At 45.9% G+C, this 13,462-nt stretch overlaps 1 protein-coding gene across 1 annotated transcript; it reads left to right on the top strand.

The window, feature by feature from the left end:
* The first annotated feature begins 5,097 nt into the window (after window positions 1–5,097).
* Window positions 5,098–12,671, top strand: VIM (vimentin). Its single transcript, XM_006093732.3, has 9 exons — window positions 5,098–5,803; window positions 6,470–6,530; window positions 8,903–8,998; window positions 9,094–9,255; window positions 9,867–9,992; window positions 10,340–10,561; window positions 11,001–11,043; window positions 11,431–11,516; window positions 12,314–12,671. Exons 1-9 carry the CDS (start codon window positions 5,241–5,243, stop codon window positions 12,350–12,352), a joined length of 1,398 nt encoding a protein of 465 aa, XP_006093794.1. The 5' UTR covers window positions 5,098–5,240; the 3' UTR covers window positions 12,353–12,671.
* The last annotated feature ends 791 nt before the right edge of the window (window positions 12,672–13,462 follow it).

The raw sequence follows: 13,462 nt of genomic DNA, 5'->3' as shown, positions 1-13,462 counted from the left end.
GCATTAAGCCTGCCTTGTTGACCTTTCTCAGTGTCTAGAAGAGTGTCTGGCATGTGACAATATTCAATAAAGGTGTTTTGAGTAAGTTAATAGAATTTGTGGATCATAATAGCCTGTAAAGATGAAATGAAGTCACATGCAAAGTAACTAGCACAATGCTTGAACATAATAAGCACTAGAAAATATTAGTTGCCTCCCTCCCTTCCTTCTTCCTTCCCTCCCTCTTTTCTTCCCTCCCTCCCTTCCTCTCTGACTACTCCTGCATCAGTCCATACATTAAAAACAATGTATCAGGTTTCTCTCTAGGCACTGAAAATAGGATAGTGAACAAAAGAGAGAAAAAACCCTGCCCTCGTGGAGCTTAATGAGGGAATGACTGGTTCACTTTGGATCTTCAGGGGATCTTACGAATGCAATTATTAAGAAAAGGGGATTGCGGTTTGGCTCAGTGGATAGAGTGTCAGCCTGTGAACTGAAGGGTCCCGGGTTTGATTCTGGTGCCCGGGTTGCGGGCTTGGTCCCCAGTAGGGAGCGTGCAGGAGGCAGTCAATCAATGATTCTCTCTCACCATTGATGTTTCTAACTCTCTCTCCCTCTCCCTTCCTCTCCGAAATCAATAAATATATCTCTTTTTTTTAAGAAAAGGGGGTTGTGGCTTGAAGACAGACACACTGGTAGGGGTAAGGAGAGCATAGAGGAAGGGAAGCCAGTTACAGTGTTGCAGGATGAGGTATAAAGGCTTGGATAAGTGACAGCAACACAACAGGAGAGGATACAGGAAGTAATGGGGTAGGACACTCATTGGTCTAAGATCCCCAAGTAAGGAAGTGGCAATGATGGTGAAAGTTTCCAATCTTGTTAGTTTGCTGTGCTGCCCTGAATAGACAGGGAAGTCGGGAGGGGAAATAGCTGTGGTTGGTGGGTTTTAGGGTGTAGGATGAGCTACAGCCAATTTTGGATACGCTGCCTCTGAAGAAACGGAAAGGAATCTAGGTGAGAATGTTTAACTCTCAAAGTAAGGATTTAGGGTGCAGGTGAAAACCAAACTCCCTTCTTATCACTGTTACATCATCTGAATAACGTACACATGGTATTCTAAGGACCTGCCGAGCTCCTCTGGGAATCTGCTCCTTTACAACAGAATCTGCGAGTTCTCCTGTCTTTTCAGTTCCTGGAACACGGTAGGGCCCTGAATAATATTTATGAACTGAGTTGGTTGACAGTAAGTAAAATGTTATCATTGGGCCAAAGAGACAAGTATGTTTGGAGTCAGAAAGGCCTCAATTCAAATTCTTGCCTCCTCCCTCCCTCTCCTACTATTTATACGACCATGAGCAAATTGATAGCCTGCATCTCAGACTTCTCACCTGCAAAATGAATGATCAAATCTATCTTGCAGTACTCTATGAGAGCAATTAAGTTAAGTTCCAGTAGGCACAAGAATCAAAGCATTTACCATAGTACTGATTATTATGTTTATTACCAGGGCCTTTTAGGTTTTGCCATGCCTTTCGCCTCCTCATTTAACCCATCTTCTCTTTCGTTACATTCCATCCAGGCGGTCCTGCCGGAAGCTGTCCTCTTGGGGTGGCCACCGGCCAGCCAGCTCTCCTAAAGCCGCCACTAAGCTCCTCTCCACATGGGTGGCTGGTCCGTCAGCTCAAATCACCCAATTCAACCGACGTCATCCGAGCTTGCAAATTCCAAAATCACTGTTAGTGCTTTAGATTTGGTCGTGTTTACGCCTGGCTTACAAACAGTATCACTGTCCTTATTTATACACAACTTGCATCGCGCAGTGTTTGAAGCAGCTTCCCCAACCAGCATTTAACAATACTCCTGAGATAGCTTTTCACAGCAAATCAAAAACTAAATACACCGAGAAAGCTGTATCTACATACAGTTTACTCCCAAAAGGTAAGTAAGAACCTGTGTTGCAGATACAGCAGGATTAGTTATGATACTCAAGGATGTTAGTTCAGAGAGAGTGATTTCCCTCAGTGGTGACTAGCACCCATTGGCTCCAGCACTGTGCTAGGCACTGTATAATTTACCTTGGGAGGGAATTAAATTTTTTCAAAAGACTCATACATTCTACATAAATGAGTAAAAGAGCTTTTGTGACCTTCGTTCTTCTATACTCTACAGTCGACCCCAAGCTATGGCAATGTCTAATAGCAAAGACACATGGAACATTGCCTATCTGTGTGTGTCTGCATGCGCACGTATGTGCTCTATGGCAAGTGCTAGGGAATGAATGTTTGTGTCCCTCTTCTCCTTCCAAATTCATAGGTTGGAGACCTAATCTCCAGTGTGATGGTATTTGGAGGTGGGGCCTTTGGGAGGTACATAGGTTTAGATGTGGATGGTAGAGCCCCCACGATGGGATAAATGTCCTTATAAGAAAAGGGAGAGAACAGAGCTTGCTCTCTCTTCCATGTGAAGGCGGCCGCCTGCCAACCAGGAAGCAGGTCCTCATCAGACAGCAAATCTGCCTTGCACCTTGATCTTGAACTTCCTGCCTCCAGAACTGTGAAAAATAAGTGTCTGTTGTTTAAGTCACCCAGTCTGTGGTATTTTGTTACAGCAGCCTGAGCTACAACAGCAAGTGAGCATAGCACAGTCCTGAGGACACAGAGTGGGCACAGTTTCGAAAAGAGAAGGAATCCCTGGGATGATGAGGAGGGCCGGAGTCATCCCCGAGGAAGTCACCACAGCCCTGAGGAATTTGCTGTGGTCACCAGCAGAGCACACTGCCGCACCACACCACAGCCTTGCCCTCCTTTTCCATAGTGAGTCAGTCAGCAAGCGTCCCGACAGCATTGCCCTGGGATCGGCATTTTAGGTGGGAGGAAGGTCTTCCCCCAGATTGAGATGGCTTTTCTCATCCTGAGGGTTCCAGGCACTTCACAATGGTGACATTTGCTGGGCTTGAATAAAGGGCTCTCAGAGAGCAAGATGATAACATGGAGCACAGCTAGTCTGCCAGGGCACAGAGCCCAAGGAATGCTCCTTGGGAGGGACCCACAGCCTCCAGTGACCAAGAGAATTAAAAAAAACACCCCACAGCAGGAGAGCTGTGCAGCAAAGGGTCCTGCAGCTCGACCTTGATGCACCATCAGCCAGAACTAACTGAAATGAGGTAAACAAAATATTGCCTCAAAGAGGTTTGTACAAAGAAGCTAGAATAAACCCTCCTTTTGATTCTAAACTACTTTTTTAAAATGCCAGGTAACCTTCAGTACCCCATCCCCCCCACAAAAAAAAAAAAAACGGAGGAAAGAATTTTACTCCCCCCACCCCATCTGTTCACTATAGTATCAAGATGTTTCCATCTTCACAAAGGTTTTGGCCTTCGGTACTCCTCAAGTCCTCTAAACATTATTAAAAAAACACCCTGTGATTTTTGAATTACTACTTAAATAACAAAGTCTGGCTTCCCTTTCCTGTTTTCATCTCCCTTTAAAGGTAAGCATTCGGTTCTCCATGTTACTAACACTGCAATAACAGCCGTTGAGCGACTCACCTAGGAAGGTTTTGGTGGCGGGTCGATGGAATCTGAACACTGCCTTGGTGCCCTGGACCAAAAGTTTGTTGCTTTGCAGTTTTATCTGCATGAATTCTGAAAAACAGGCCAGAATGACCTGTGGTATTTTCTAGTGGAGTCACCAGAATCCTGCAGTGTGCATTGCTGAACTGCAATGAACACATAAATCTATTACCAGAAAACATTCTGGCATTTGAGCTTTATAATTGCCATTTATGAATCAAATTGGAGTTTTAAAGCAACACCTAATTATCTCCATAATTGGCACAGGTTATACCTTTAATGACTCCCACTGGAGTGTGCGTGTGCACACACACACGCACACACACACACACGCACGAACACAAAACAGTGATCACTTAATTTGATTTTGAAACTGGATTTTGAGTTTCCTCTTTCACCCAGAACTTTCAGATGGTGTTCAAAGTCGGGTGTGGTTCCACTGGGTGTGTGTGTGCAGGGGGGGGCGGGGCGGGGGTGAGGGGAGGATGAAAAGAGGCCGGAAGGAAGGATGGGAGGGAACTTGGCAAGAAAAACCCTTTAGGGACGCCTATGGAAGGTCTGCAGAAATTTCTTGCTAAGGAGAAATCCGCACGTTGGAGTAAAAACGGGCTTTGGCGAGTTCTTGAGAACTTCGAGGCGCTCTAGTCTCCCCTACAGGCGAACCGCAAACAAGAAATCTGAGGCCCAGCTTAAAGTTGGGTAAAACTTTGGGACAAACTGAGCGCGGGCCCCGGGGAGCTCTGAGTCAGTCCCGTCTAACGGTTCACAAAAACCGCTAGGAGCCCGCAATCTCGGCGGGCAAAGGGCGCGGTGACTCACAGCCAGTGACTCAGCGACCCCACCCCATGCCCCTGAGCTGTCTTCGGCCGCCGCCCAGCAGCTCCAGAGGTCCAAAGCCGAACCTCGCCTGCTAGGTCTCTGAACAGCAACCCCAAAACCAGAGGGTGAAAAAGATGCGGGCCCAAGCTGTACCCCTTTCGAATCGCACGGTGCACACGGCTGCGCGGGGCCGAGCTCTGAGTGCGTCCTGGGCGTGCGCCCACCACCTCGCGCTCCAATCTCAGGCGCTCTTTGTTTCTTCTCAGCGCCTTCCGATACGCTGGAACCTTCCTCCCCCTTCCTGCTCCTTTGCTCGGGGTCTCCCCACCCACTCGCCCGCTCCCAGCCCGCGACCGCTGCCCGCTGCCCGCGTGCCCCTCCCACCCGCGGGCCTCCTCCCACGCCTATTTGGCGCGGTGCTCAGGACCCCTTTGATCTGGTTCTGGGTGCGTTCCCCCACCACTGGACGCCGCCGCCTTTTTCAGGACCCAGGGGTGAGCAGAGCTCGCTCGGGCCATCATTAGGAAAGCCCCCAAAAGTCCTAATCCAGCTAAGAAGTAACGGGACTGTGCTTAGTTCCGAGGAGCAGAGCTAACGAGAGGAGGAAGGCTCCAGGGAACCCCCGCCCCAACCCCCTGCCCACCCTTCCCGCTACTTGCCGAGTCCCCATTGGCTGGGACGGTAGTGGGAGGGAAGGTAACAGGTTATAAAAACTGCGCCCTGGGCGGGGTCCGATCCTCTGCTACTCTCGCTCCGGGGTCACCGCGCCAGAGACGCAGCAGCGCTCCCACCGCCCACATCCACCGCGCCCTCGCTCGCCTCTCCGCCCGGAGCCGTCCACGCCGCCCAGCTCACCGTACCCTCCGCAGTCATGTCCAGCAGATCCATGTCCTCGTCCTCCTACCGCAGGATGTTCGGCGGCCCCGGCACCGGCATTCGGCCGAGCTCCAGCCGGAGCTTTGTGACCTCGTCCACTCGCGCCTACAGCCTGGGCAGCTCGCTGCGCCCCAGCACCAGCCGCAGCGTCTACTCCTCGTCCCCGGGCGGCGTGTACGCCACGCGCTCCTCGGCCACGCGCCTGCGGAGCAGTGGCCCCAGTATGCGGCTGCTGCAGGACTCCATAGACTTCTCGTTGGCCGACGCCATCAATACCGAGTTCAAGAATACCCGCACCAACGAGAAGGTGGAGCTGCAGGAGCTGAATGACCGCTTCGCCAACTACATCGACAAGGTGCGCTTCCTGGAGCAGCAGAACAAGATCCTGCTGGCCGAGCTCGAGCAGCTCAAGGGCCAGGGCAAGTCGCGCCTGGGCGACCTCTACGAGGAAGAGATGCGGGAGCTGCGCCGGCAGGTGGACCAGGTCACCAACGACAAGGCCCGCGTCGAGGTGGAGCGCGACAACCTGGCCGAGGACCTAATGCGGCTCCGGGAAAAGTAAGGCTGCGCCCACGCGGGGCCGAGGGAGGGAGGGAGGGAGATGGGAACGCTCCTTCTACCCGCAGGGGCTGCCACACCCTGGGGGATGTAGTCCGCAGCGGCTGAGGGAGGTGGGGGTGGGGGGTGGCCGGGAACGGAGCTGTGCTTGCGGTGGCGCAGCCCCACCCAGAGCCCAGCAGTTGCAACTAGCGTTTCCCCTCTCCCCCTCCCCCTCATTGCCTAAGAGCGCCCTTTTCAAGTTACAGATTTCTTGAAACTACCACTTTAGAGTGGATGGCCCTTGCAAACTGTGAGCGTGACATCTGCAAACTTTTGGAGTTCCCTGGCCCCTTCTGGCGGGCTGCCAGCCCTGGGCGGAGGTGGGAGGAAGGGATGGCTGTGCAGCAAGAGAAACAAAGGGCTGCCCAGGCTTCTCGGGGGGTGGAGGGGCGGCATTCTACTGGCAGGTCCGTGCGGCGACCGTGATTGCTTTGCCGCGCCGCGGTCCAAGTCCCGCTAAGCTTGCGGAGAATGGCAGTTCTCACACCGCAGTCGCTCGCTGGCAGCCTGCGGAGGTGGCGCACCAACTTTTGTCTGGCGGAGCCGCGACGCGGTGGTTGGGTGTGGCCGCCCCGCCCCTCGCGGTTTCCCAGTTCCCCTTTGGTTAATGTGCAACTGTTTCAGGTTGCAGGAGGAGATGCTTCAGAGAGAGGAAGCCGAGGGCACCCTCCAGTCTTTCCGACAGGTTTGTAAATCCTCTCCCACTCGCAACTACCGGACACCCCCCCCCCCCCCCAAGAACCCACGGCCGCGGGCAATTCTAAAAGTTAATTACCCCAAGTCTAAATAATGCAAACCTTCACACGTCTGTGCGCAAGGCCCCCTAGTGGCAGAAAGGCCAGATTGGTGCCTCCAGATAAAAACCCTTGGAGAATTTAAACCGTCCCTTAGGACATAAAAAAGTCTTTAAATTTTTACTTTGTTTCCAAATTTCTTACAAAAATAGGTTTTTTTTGCCGTTTCAATTTTTGGAACACGTAGATATTCTGATTTCGAACAGTTACAAGTTGAGTTAGATTGCTGTTTGCTAAGTTAGCTAACTTTACAAGGCCACAAAAATCGCAATTCTGCCCTGTAGTTAAAAATGTAACCGTGTTGGAGCATAAGAAACTTAGTTAAACTGGCATTAAACCAACAAGTTTTAGGTTCTTTTGTGGCAGTAAAGTTAGATGGAAGTATCGCTATGCACAACTATTTTGTGATCTAATAAGGGTGAAAAGGAGCCATCTGTGCCCTGGCTGAAAGGTATTAATGGTTTCTCTGGGCTGCCCTATGGAATGTAGAAAGAGACCTTCTGGCTAGTGTGGTGGTTCTGAAGAGAAATAATAGGAGTCTTTGTGTTCCTAAGAGAAGCTTTGCAACAGGCTACATTCTTATTGAATATGTAATGATGTAAGCACAGTTCTAATTGGACACAAGTATTTGCTAACATCCGTTATCTAATATCTGGCCCAGACTTGTGAAGTATGTGATGTGAAAAGTTCTTAAAGCTACAGTCATGCCTCACGTTTGGAAAGGCCTTTTTTTATTGAGTCCTTGTATTATTGGGTCCTTAGTATTCTCTTTATAAATAAAAATTAACCCTAAAGCTGAAGAATGGAAGTTTAATTAAAGGGTGATTTTTTTTCCTCCAAATTAAGATGGACTTAAAGAATTTTTTAACTTAAAATTGAAATCCAAAAGCAGAAAGAGTTGCCAGCACAGTTTTATTCCCCTGAACACTTATTGGGATTGGGTATAACAGCGCTCTCACATGCAAAGTCTAGAATAACATTTGAAGCAGAAATACATTTGCCAAATTAACTTACATACATCAGTGTGTGATCATTACATCTGTTAAAGTTTTCCTCAGAGAAGCGAGTTAATATAAAACAATATTAGTATAAAAGGTCTATTTAGGGATCAGGTAACATTTCCCATATTCTCTTTAATGAAGTGTCACGTTGCCCTTTTTTATAGAGGCTAGTAAAATTATCTTTTATATCATCTTTTAGAGTTTAACAACAAGCAAAAAAGAATATTTTTCCCCAGCCTCATTTTTTTTTTATCATCACCTATTCCTCATTCACTTTTCATGAAGGTGATAGAAGTGTCTCAACATTTTAAGAATGTAAGGCTATAAACTGTACTGCAAATAGAATTGTTTGTAAGACAAGAGGTATAAAAAATCCTCATGACATTCCCTTGAGGGGAAATAAAATCTGAGTTGCAAAATTATACATTCTGATTTGGAATGTAGCACTTAACAAATGGTGAAAAGTCAGGTGGAGAGCCAGAGCAGCAAGAATTCTACACAGACAGTAGTTTCGTTATAGGTAAGCGCTTTGACTAGTCATTCTGAAACAAGCTAAGCAACTGAATTGACAGGCAGGGTGCTAAGTGAAAAGGATGGATACACCCTTATAGGAGGAGACGGGGGAGTTTCAGGAAAAGAAGGTCCAGCAGAGAAAGCAAAGCAAATACAGTTCAGAGTTACATTTCTTTCCTGATTTGCCTGTCCTGCATCTCTGCAATTGCCCATCTAAATTGGAGTATAAATCTAGCCTTGTAACCTGAATGTCAAATGACTACACATTTGCTTTGGATCATAATGATGTTTTAGGTGATTTGAGTGGAGGAAAAAAGAGCTCAGGTATACACTAAAACTTTTGAAGCAGGAATTTCTGTTCTGTATGGACTCATGTATTAAAGTATGAGACCTGGTGAACACTTGTCTTGATGTTATTCCATAATATTAATACGATGGCATTGCTCTTTCTAGATTAAAAAAAAAAAACACTTCACTGGTATAATGTAGATTCAGTAACAATTCATGGAATACAGTTTACCATGTTGGCATACATTTATTTATTTTTAAATTGTCTATTAGCTAGTGGGTCCCAGTTCAAATTTGTTAATGAGAAGAAAATATAATATATTGGTATTCGAAGGTCATAAGTTTGTCAATGCCATTTTTATGATAAAGACAATAAGCTCATGTGATTAATAAGAATGAATAAATTAGATAAGCCATAGACTTTATCATGCGCCATGTCCCATCTTTCCTCTTTGAAATAGGATGTGGACAATGCTTCTTTGGCACGTCTTGACCTTGAGCGTAAAGTGGAATCCTTGCAAGAAGAGATTGCCTTTTTGAAGAAACTCCACGATGAGGTAAGTGGAGTCGCTTTCCGTGAATGAACATGAGGGAAGCTGTTCCCATCCTCCACATGGCTGACCTGCTGTCTGTTCTTTTTGCTTTTCCTTAGGAGATCCATGAGCTTCAGGCCCAGATTCAGGAGCAGCATGTCCAGATCGATGTGGATGTCTCCAAGCCTGACCTCACCGCTGCCCTGCGCGACGTCCGGCAGCAGTATGAAAGCGTAGCTGCCAAGAACCTTCAGGAGGCTGAGGAATGGTACAAGTCCAAGGTATGGAACAGAAGAAACGCACTGTGTTCACGCCCTGCAGCTCCAGTCAGGAAGCAGGCCCTAACTTCAAGGCCAAGGAGTATTTGTTGCTCCAGCCTCTCCGCCCACAGCAGACTCCCTTCCCTTTACTCTTCTCTGATTCTAATTCTGAGTAAACCCTACAGCACGCCCTTGACCTCCACACTTTTAAAATGAGGGTAATAGCATGAATTTCTACTTGAAACTATCGACGTCAGCATTCCATTACTTTTTCTCTGGTTTCCAAGACGTAATTATTCTTTTCATTTTTAAATATATTTTTTTATTGTTGACAGTATTATAGATATCTCCCATCCCCCCCCCTTCCCCTCTCCTCCCAACCCCACATCAAAGTATGTCATTCTCACATGGTCTCACTTATTTGTGGAATCTAATGAACAAAATGAATGGTCCAAAACAGAAATTTAGACATATTTTGGCAGACACTGAGGTTTGAACTTAAAATAGAAAAATTGGTTTGTGTTATGCCTTTGTTTGTTTGCGACATTTAAGCTTTCTCATTTGCTCAGGTAAGGTGGAATCTTAGAATCGAGTCGCCTGGGTGATCTACATTTCTCTTTCCTTCCTGACAGTTTGCTGACCTCTCCGAGGCTGCTAACCGGAACAATGATGCCCTGCGCCAGGCGAAGCAGGAGTCAAATGAGTACCGGAGACAGGTGCAGTCCCTCACCTGCGAAGTGGATGCCCTTAAAGGAACTGTGAGTATCACACACAATAAAAGAGGGGAAATGGCCCATTTGGACCCATTCAATTGACCAAGCTCATAGTGACATCTGAACAAAACTCCCAACGAAGAAAAATACATATTTTCATCCAAAGAAAATGAGTTGTTAAGACAGATCCAAAAAGCACTTGAGATCTGTAAGTTTTAGCTTACGTTATGACTGCTATTAAGGAGGGACTTGGTACTTGTATGCTTTACCTAACATCGAAGTGTTCGCCATTTGCCACTAAGGGAAATGGTTGCAAGTGGTCTGCAAATGGTTCTGGGAACAGCAGGGTTTTTCTGGAAAGTAACAGTGGAAGCCTTTCTCACCTCCTGCAGAACGAGTCTCTGGAACGCCAGATGCGTGAGATGGAAGAGAACTTTGCTGTTGAAGCTGCTAACTACCAAGACACTATTGGCCGCCTGCAGGATGAGATCCAGAACATGAAGGAAGAAATGGCTCGTCACCTTCGTGAATACCAAGACCTGCTGAATGTTAAGATGGCTCTGGACATTGAGATTGCCACCTACAGGAAGCTGCTGGAAGGCGAGGAGAGCAGGTATGGAACAAGGTCGAGTGCGTGTGAATTAGCAGCTGCCATTTGCTCGGTTGTATGCCACTCGCTTTACATATTGTATCTCATATCCTCTTTAGAGCATTTCTTCAAGGTGGCTGTTTACCTACCACTTTTTATAAATAAAGAACCTTAGGTTCAAAGAGATTGAGCAACTCGCCCTAGTCAGTAGCAGAGCTGGGATTTGAAGCTATGATTCTCTGAAAGCCAATGCTTTCCCCACTCTGTAAGGCCTCCAGCTCACACCCCTGTGCAGAAAATGCTTGGGGTAAAACGTTTAAATGTACCAATGAGATCAATCAGGGGTAAATGCTTCTGAAGCAAATCCCTCAGGAACACATGAGTACATTTTCTTATTTGATGAAAACTACAAGTGTATAAATTTATTCCTTGTCATTTGAGTTATTTTTCAAACATTTCACTGTATTTCTCTGCCTCTTCCCACTTTTGCTTCCCTGAACCTGAGAGGTAAGCATTTGATTGCTATTTATGAGTAATTTCAGTAGCTTGTAACCATTCTCTTTATAAAGCACTTGTTTTAAAAATGATACTTGAAAAATGCCATACCAGAGAAAGTTCTAGAAAACATCCCATTTTCAAACCCAACTACTGTCTTACCTTCTGTGCAAACTCTGCTGAGTTGCCCCTGCTGGCGAATACACTGCAGTAGTTTATCTCATCCTGACGCTCCAGTGCTGTCAGACTGGGTTTTAAAATAGGTGATCGTCTTTAGAATTATTTTGGGAGTAGTGCTTTAAACAGTTGTGAACAAAAACCATAATTCTTTGGGGAAAATGGTTACTTGTCTTGCTAAAATTTAATTTTTACTCATTTGGGCCAATTTTTCTTATTCAGAAACCAATCTGGATTCACTCCCTCTGGTGGACACCCACTCAAAAAGGACACTTCTGATTAAGACAGTTGAAACTAGAGATGGACAGGTTGGTATCTTCAAATCAAAATTGGAGTAATCTCAGGCGCTGATCTTCTTTTAAATCAATAAGTCTAGCTCAGATACAGCCAGCTGATTTGGGAGGTTTCTGTTTCACTGGTGCCAACTAGAAAGAGAATTGACCCCTTCTTCCAGCACTATATACAGCCAACTAAGTATTTGGCTCCTGGATGTGAAAGGCAGATAACAGTCTTCCAATTAGTGATTTTTCTATGGTCCTTAATTTAAAATGGGAGTAAAGCTTCCTTAAGTCACTTCCTAGACTAGCTTTATGAACTGTTGCATTAGATTACCATGTCGTGATCCTGGACACACCGCCTTCCCTAAACACTCCTAGGCCCTCTTACACAACACAAGGGCATGCCATGTGATCAAGTCCTTTTCATGTCAGCTCTGTGCCAGGAAAAAAATGGTCCAAAGTGATTGTAATCCTCATATAATCTTCCCTTGCACACAAACTTAAAATATAATTGTTTTTAAACTTTGCTGCATAGAATTATTACAGCATCCTTCCTCATAAACACAGGCCTTTTTAAAATGTTGTTTTTCAGTCTTGATATTCCATTGGCTACTTAGTTTGCTTATGGGTGAAGAGCGGTTTACATAGTATCTGTCCCCCTGCACCCCCCCAGCTGTAACCCTGGTCATGCAGAACCAACATAACCTTCCAGCTTCCCCAATAAATTACATATAATTAGTAGGGTTTTTCTTTGTCATGCTTAATGGAGTAATTTAATCTTTGGCATGTAGTATTATATTTTATTTGAATTTTATTTTTTTTAACAGGTCATCAATGAAACTCAGCATCACGATGATCTGGAGTGAATATTGCATGCACTCAGTGCTGCAACATATTACCAGCAAGAATAAAAAGGAAATCCATATCTTAAAGAAACAGCTTTCAAGTGCCTTTCTGCAGTTTTTCAGGAGCGCAAGATAGATTTGGAATAAGAATAAGCTCTAGTTCTTAAGAACCAACACTTCTAAGAGAATTAGAAAAAAGTTTACAACATAACCTAGTTTATGAAGAAGGCTTGTGCTAGAATACTTTTTAAGAAGTATTTTTGAATACCATTAAAACTGCTTTTTTCCAACAAGTTATCTGACCAATCTGTTTCTGCTTCAATAAATCTTTGAAAAACTCTTTTGGTGTCTTATTTAATAATAGCTTCTCTCAATTTTATGAGACTATGTTTTAGTTAAAAAATATTTGGTCCTATTGGTTAATTTGACACAAAAATCAAGTTTACGTTAACTCAATAAATTCAACTTATTTATGCTTGAGATGTAGCCCTTAATTGGTTATTTAGGTAGACTTCACTTCATTTTTTTTTTTTCTAAATAAACTAGAGGCCTGGCCTGAGGGGATCAGGCCTCCAATATCCCTGAGGGGTCCTGGATTAAGAGGGCAGCCAGGCTAAGGGACCCCACTGGTGCCAGGTTGATTGGGGCCGGGGAGGAACCGAGGGAGGGCTCCAGGCATGTCTGGCTCATTTCGCCCGCTTAGTCCCAGTCCTGATCGGCCGGACCCCAGCAGCAAGCTAACCTACCAGTTGGAGCATCTGTCCCCTGGTGGTCTGCATCATAGTGACTGGTCAAATGGTCAGATACTTAGCATATTAGGCTTTTATATATATAGACTAGAGGCCTGATGCATGGAAATTTGTGCAAGAGTAGGCCTTCCTTCCCCCAGCTGCTGGTACCTGCTTCTCTCTGGCCCTGATCCGGAAGACGTCCAGTCTACTTAGCATATTACCCTTTTATTATTATAGATGATACATCCTATCTAATAAAGGGAATATGCTAAGTGACCATCATGCTCTCACAAGATGGTGGTGCCCACAGCCAATAAAGAGGGAATATGCTAATTGACTGCCACACCCTCACAAGATGGTGGCGCCCACAGCCACAAGATGGCGGCACCCAGTCCCCTCA

This window comes from Myotis lucifugus, unplaced genomic scaffold (genome assembly GCF_000147115.1).
Source record: "Myotis lucifugus unplaced genomic scaffold, Myoluc2.0 scaffold_121, whole genome shotgun sequence".
Lineage (NCBI taxonomy): Eukaryota > Metazoa > Chordata > Mammalia > Chiroptera > Vespertilionidae > Myotis > Myotis lucifugus.
This window is presented reverse-complemented; position numbering and strand designations above follow the sequence as displayed.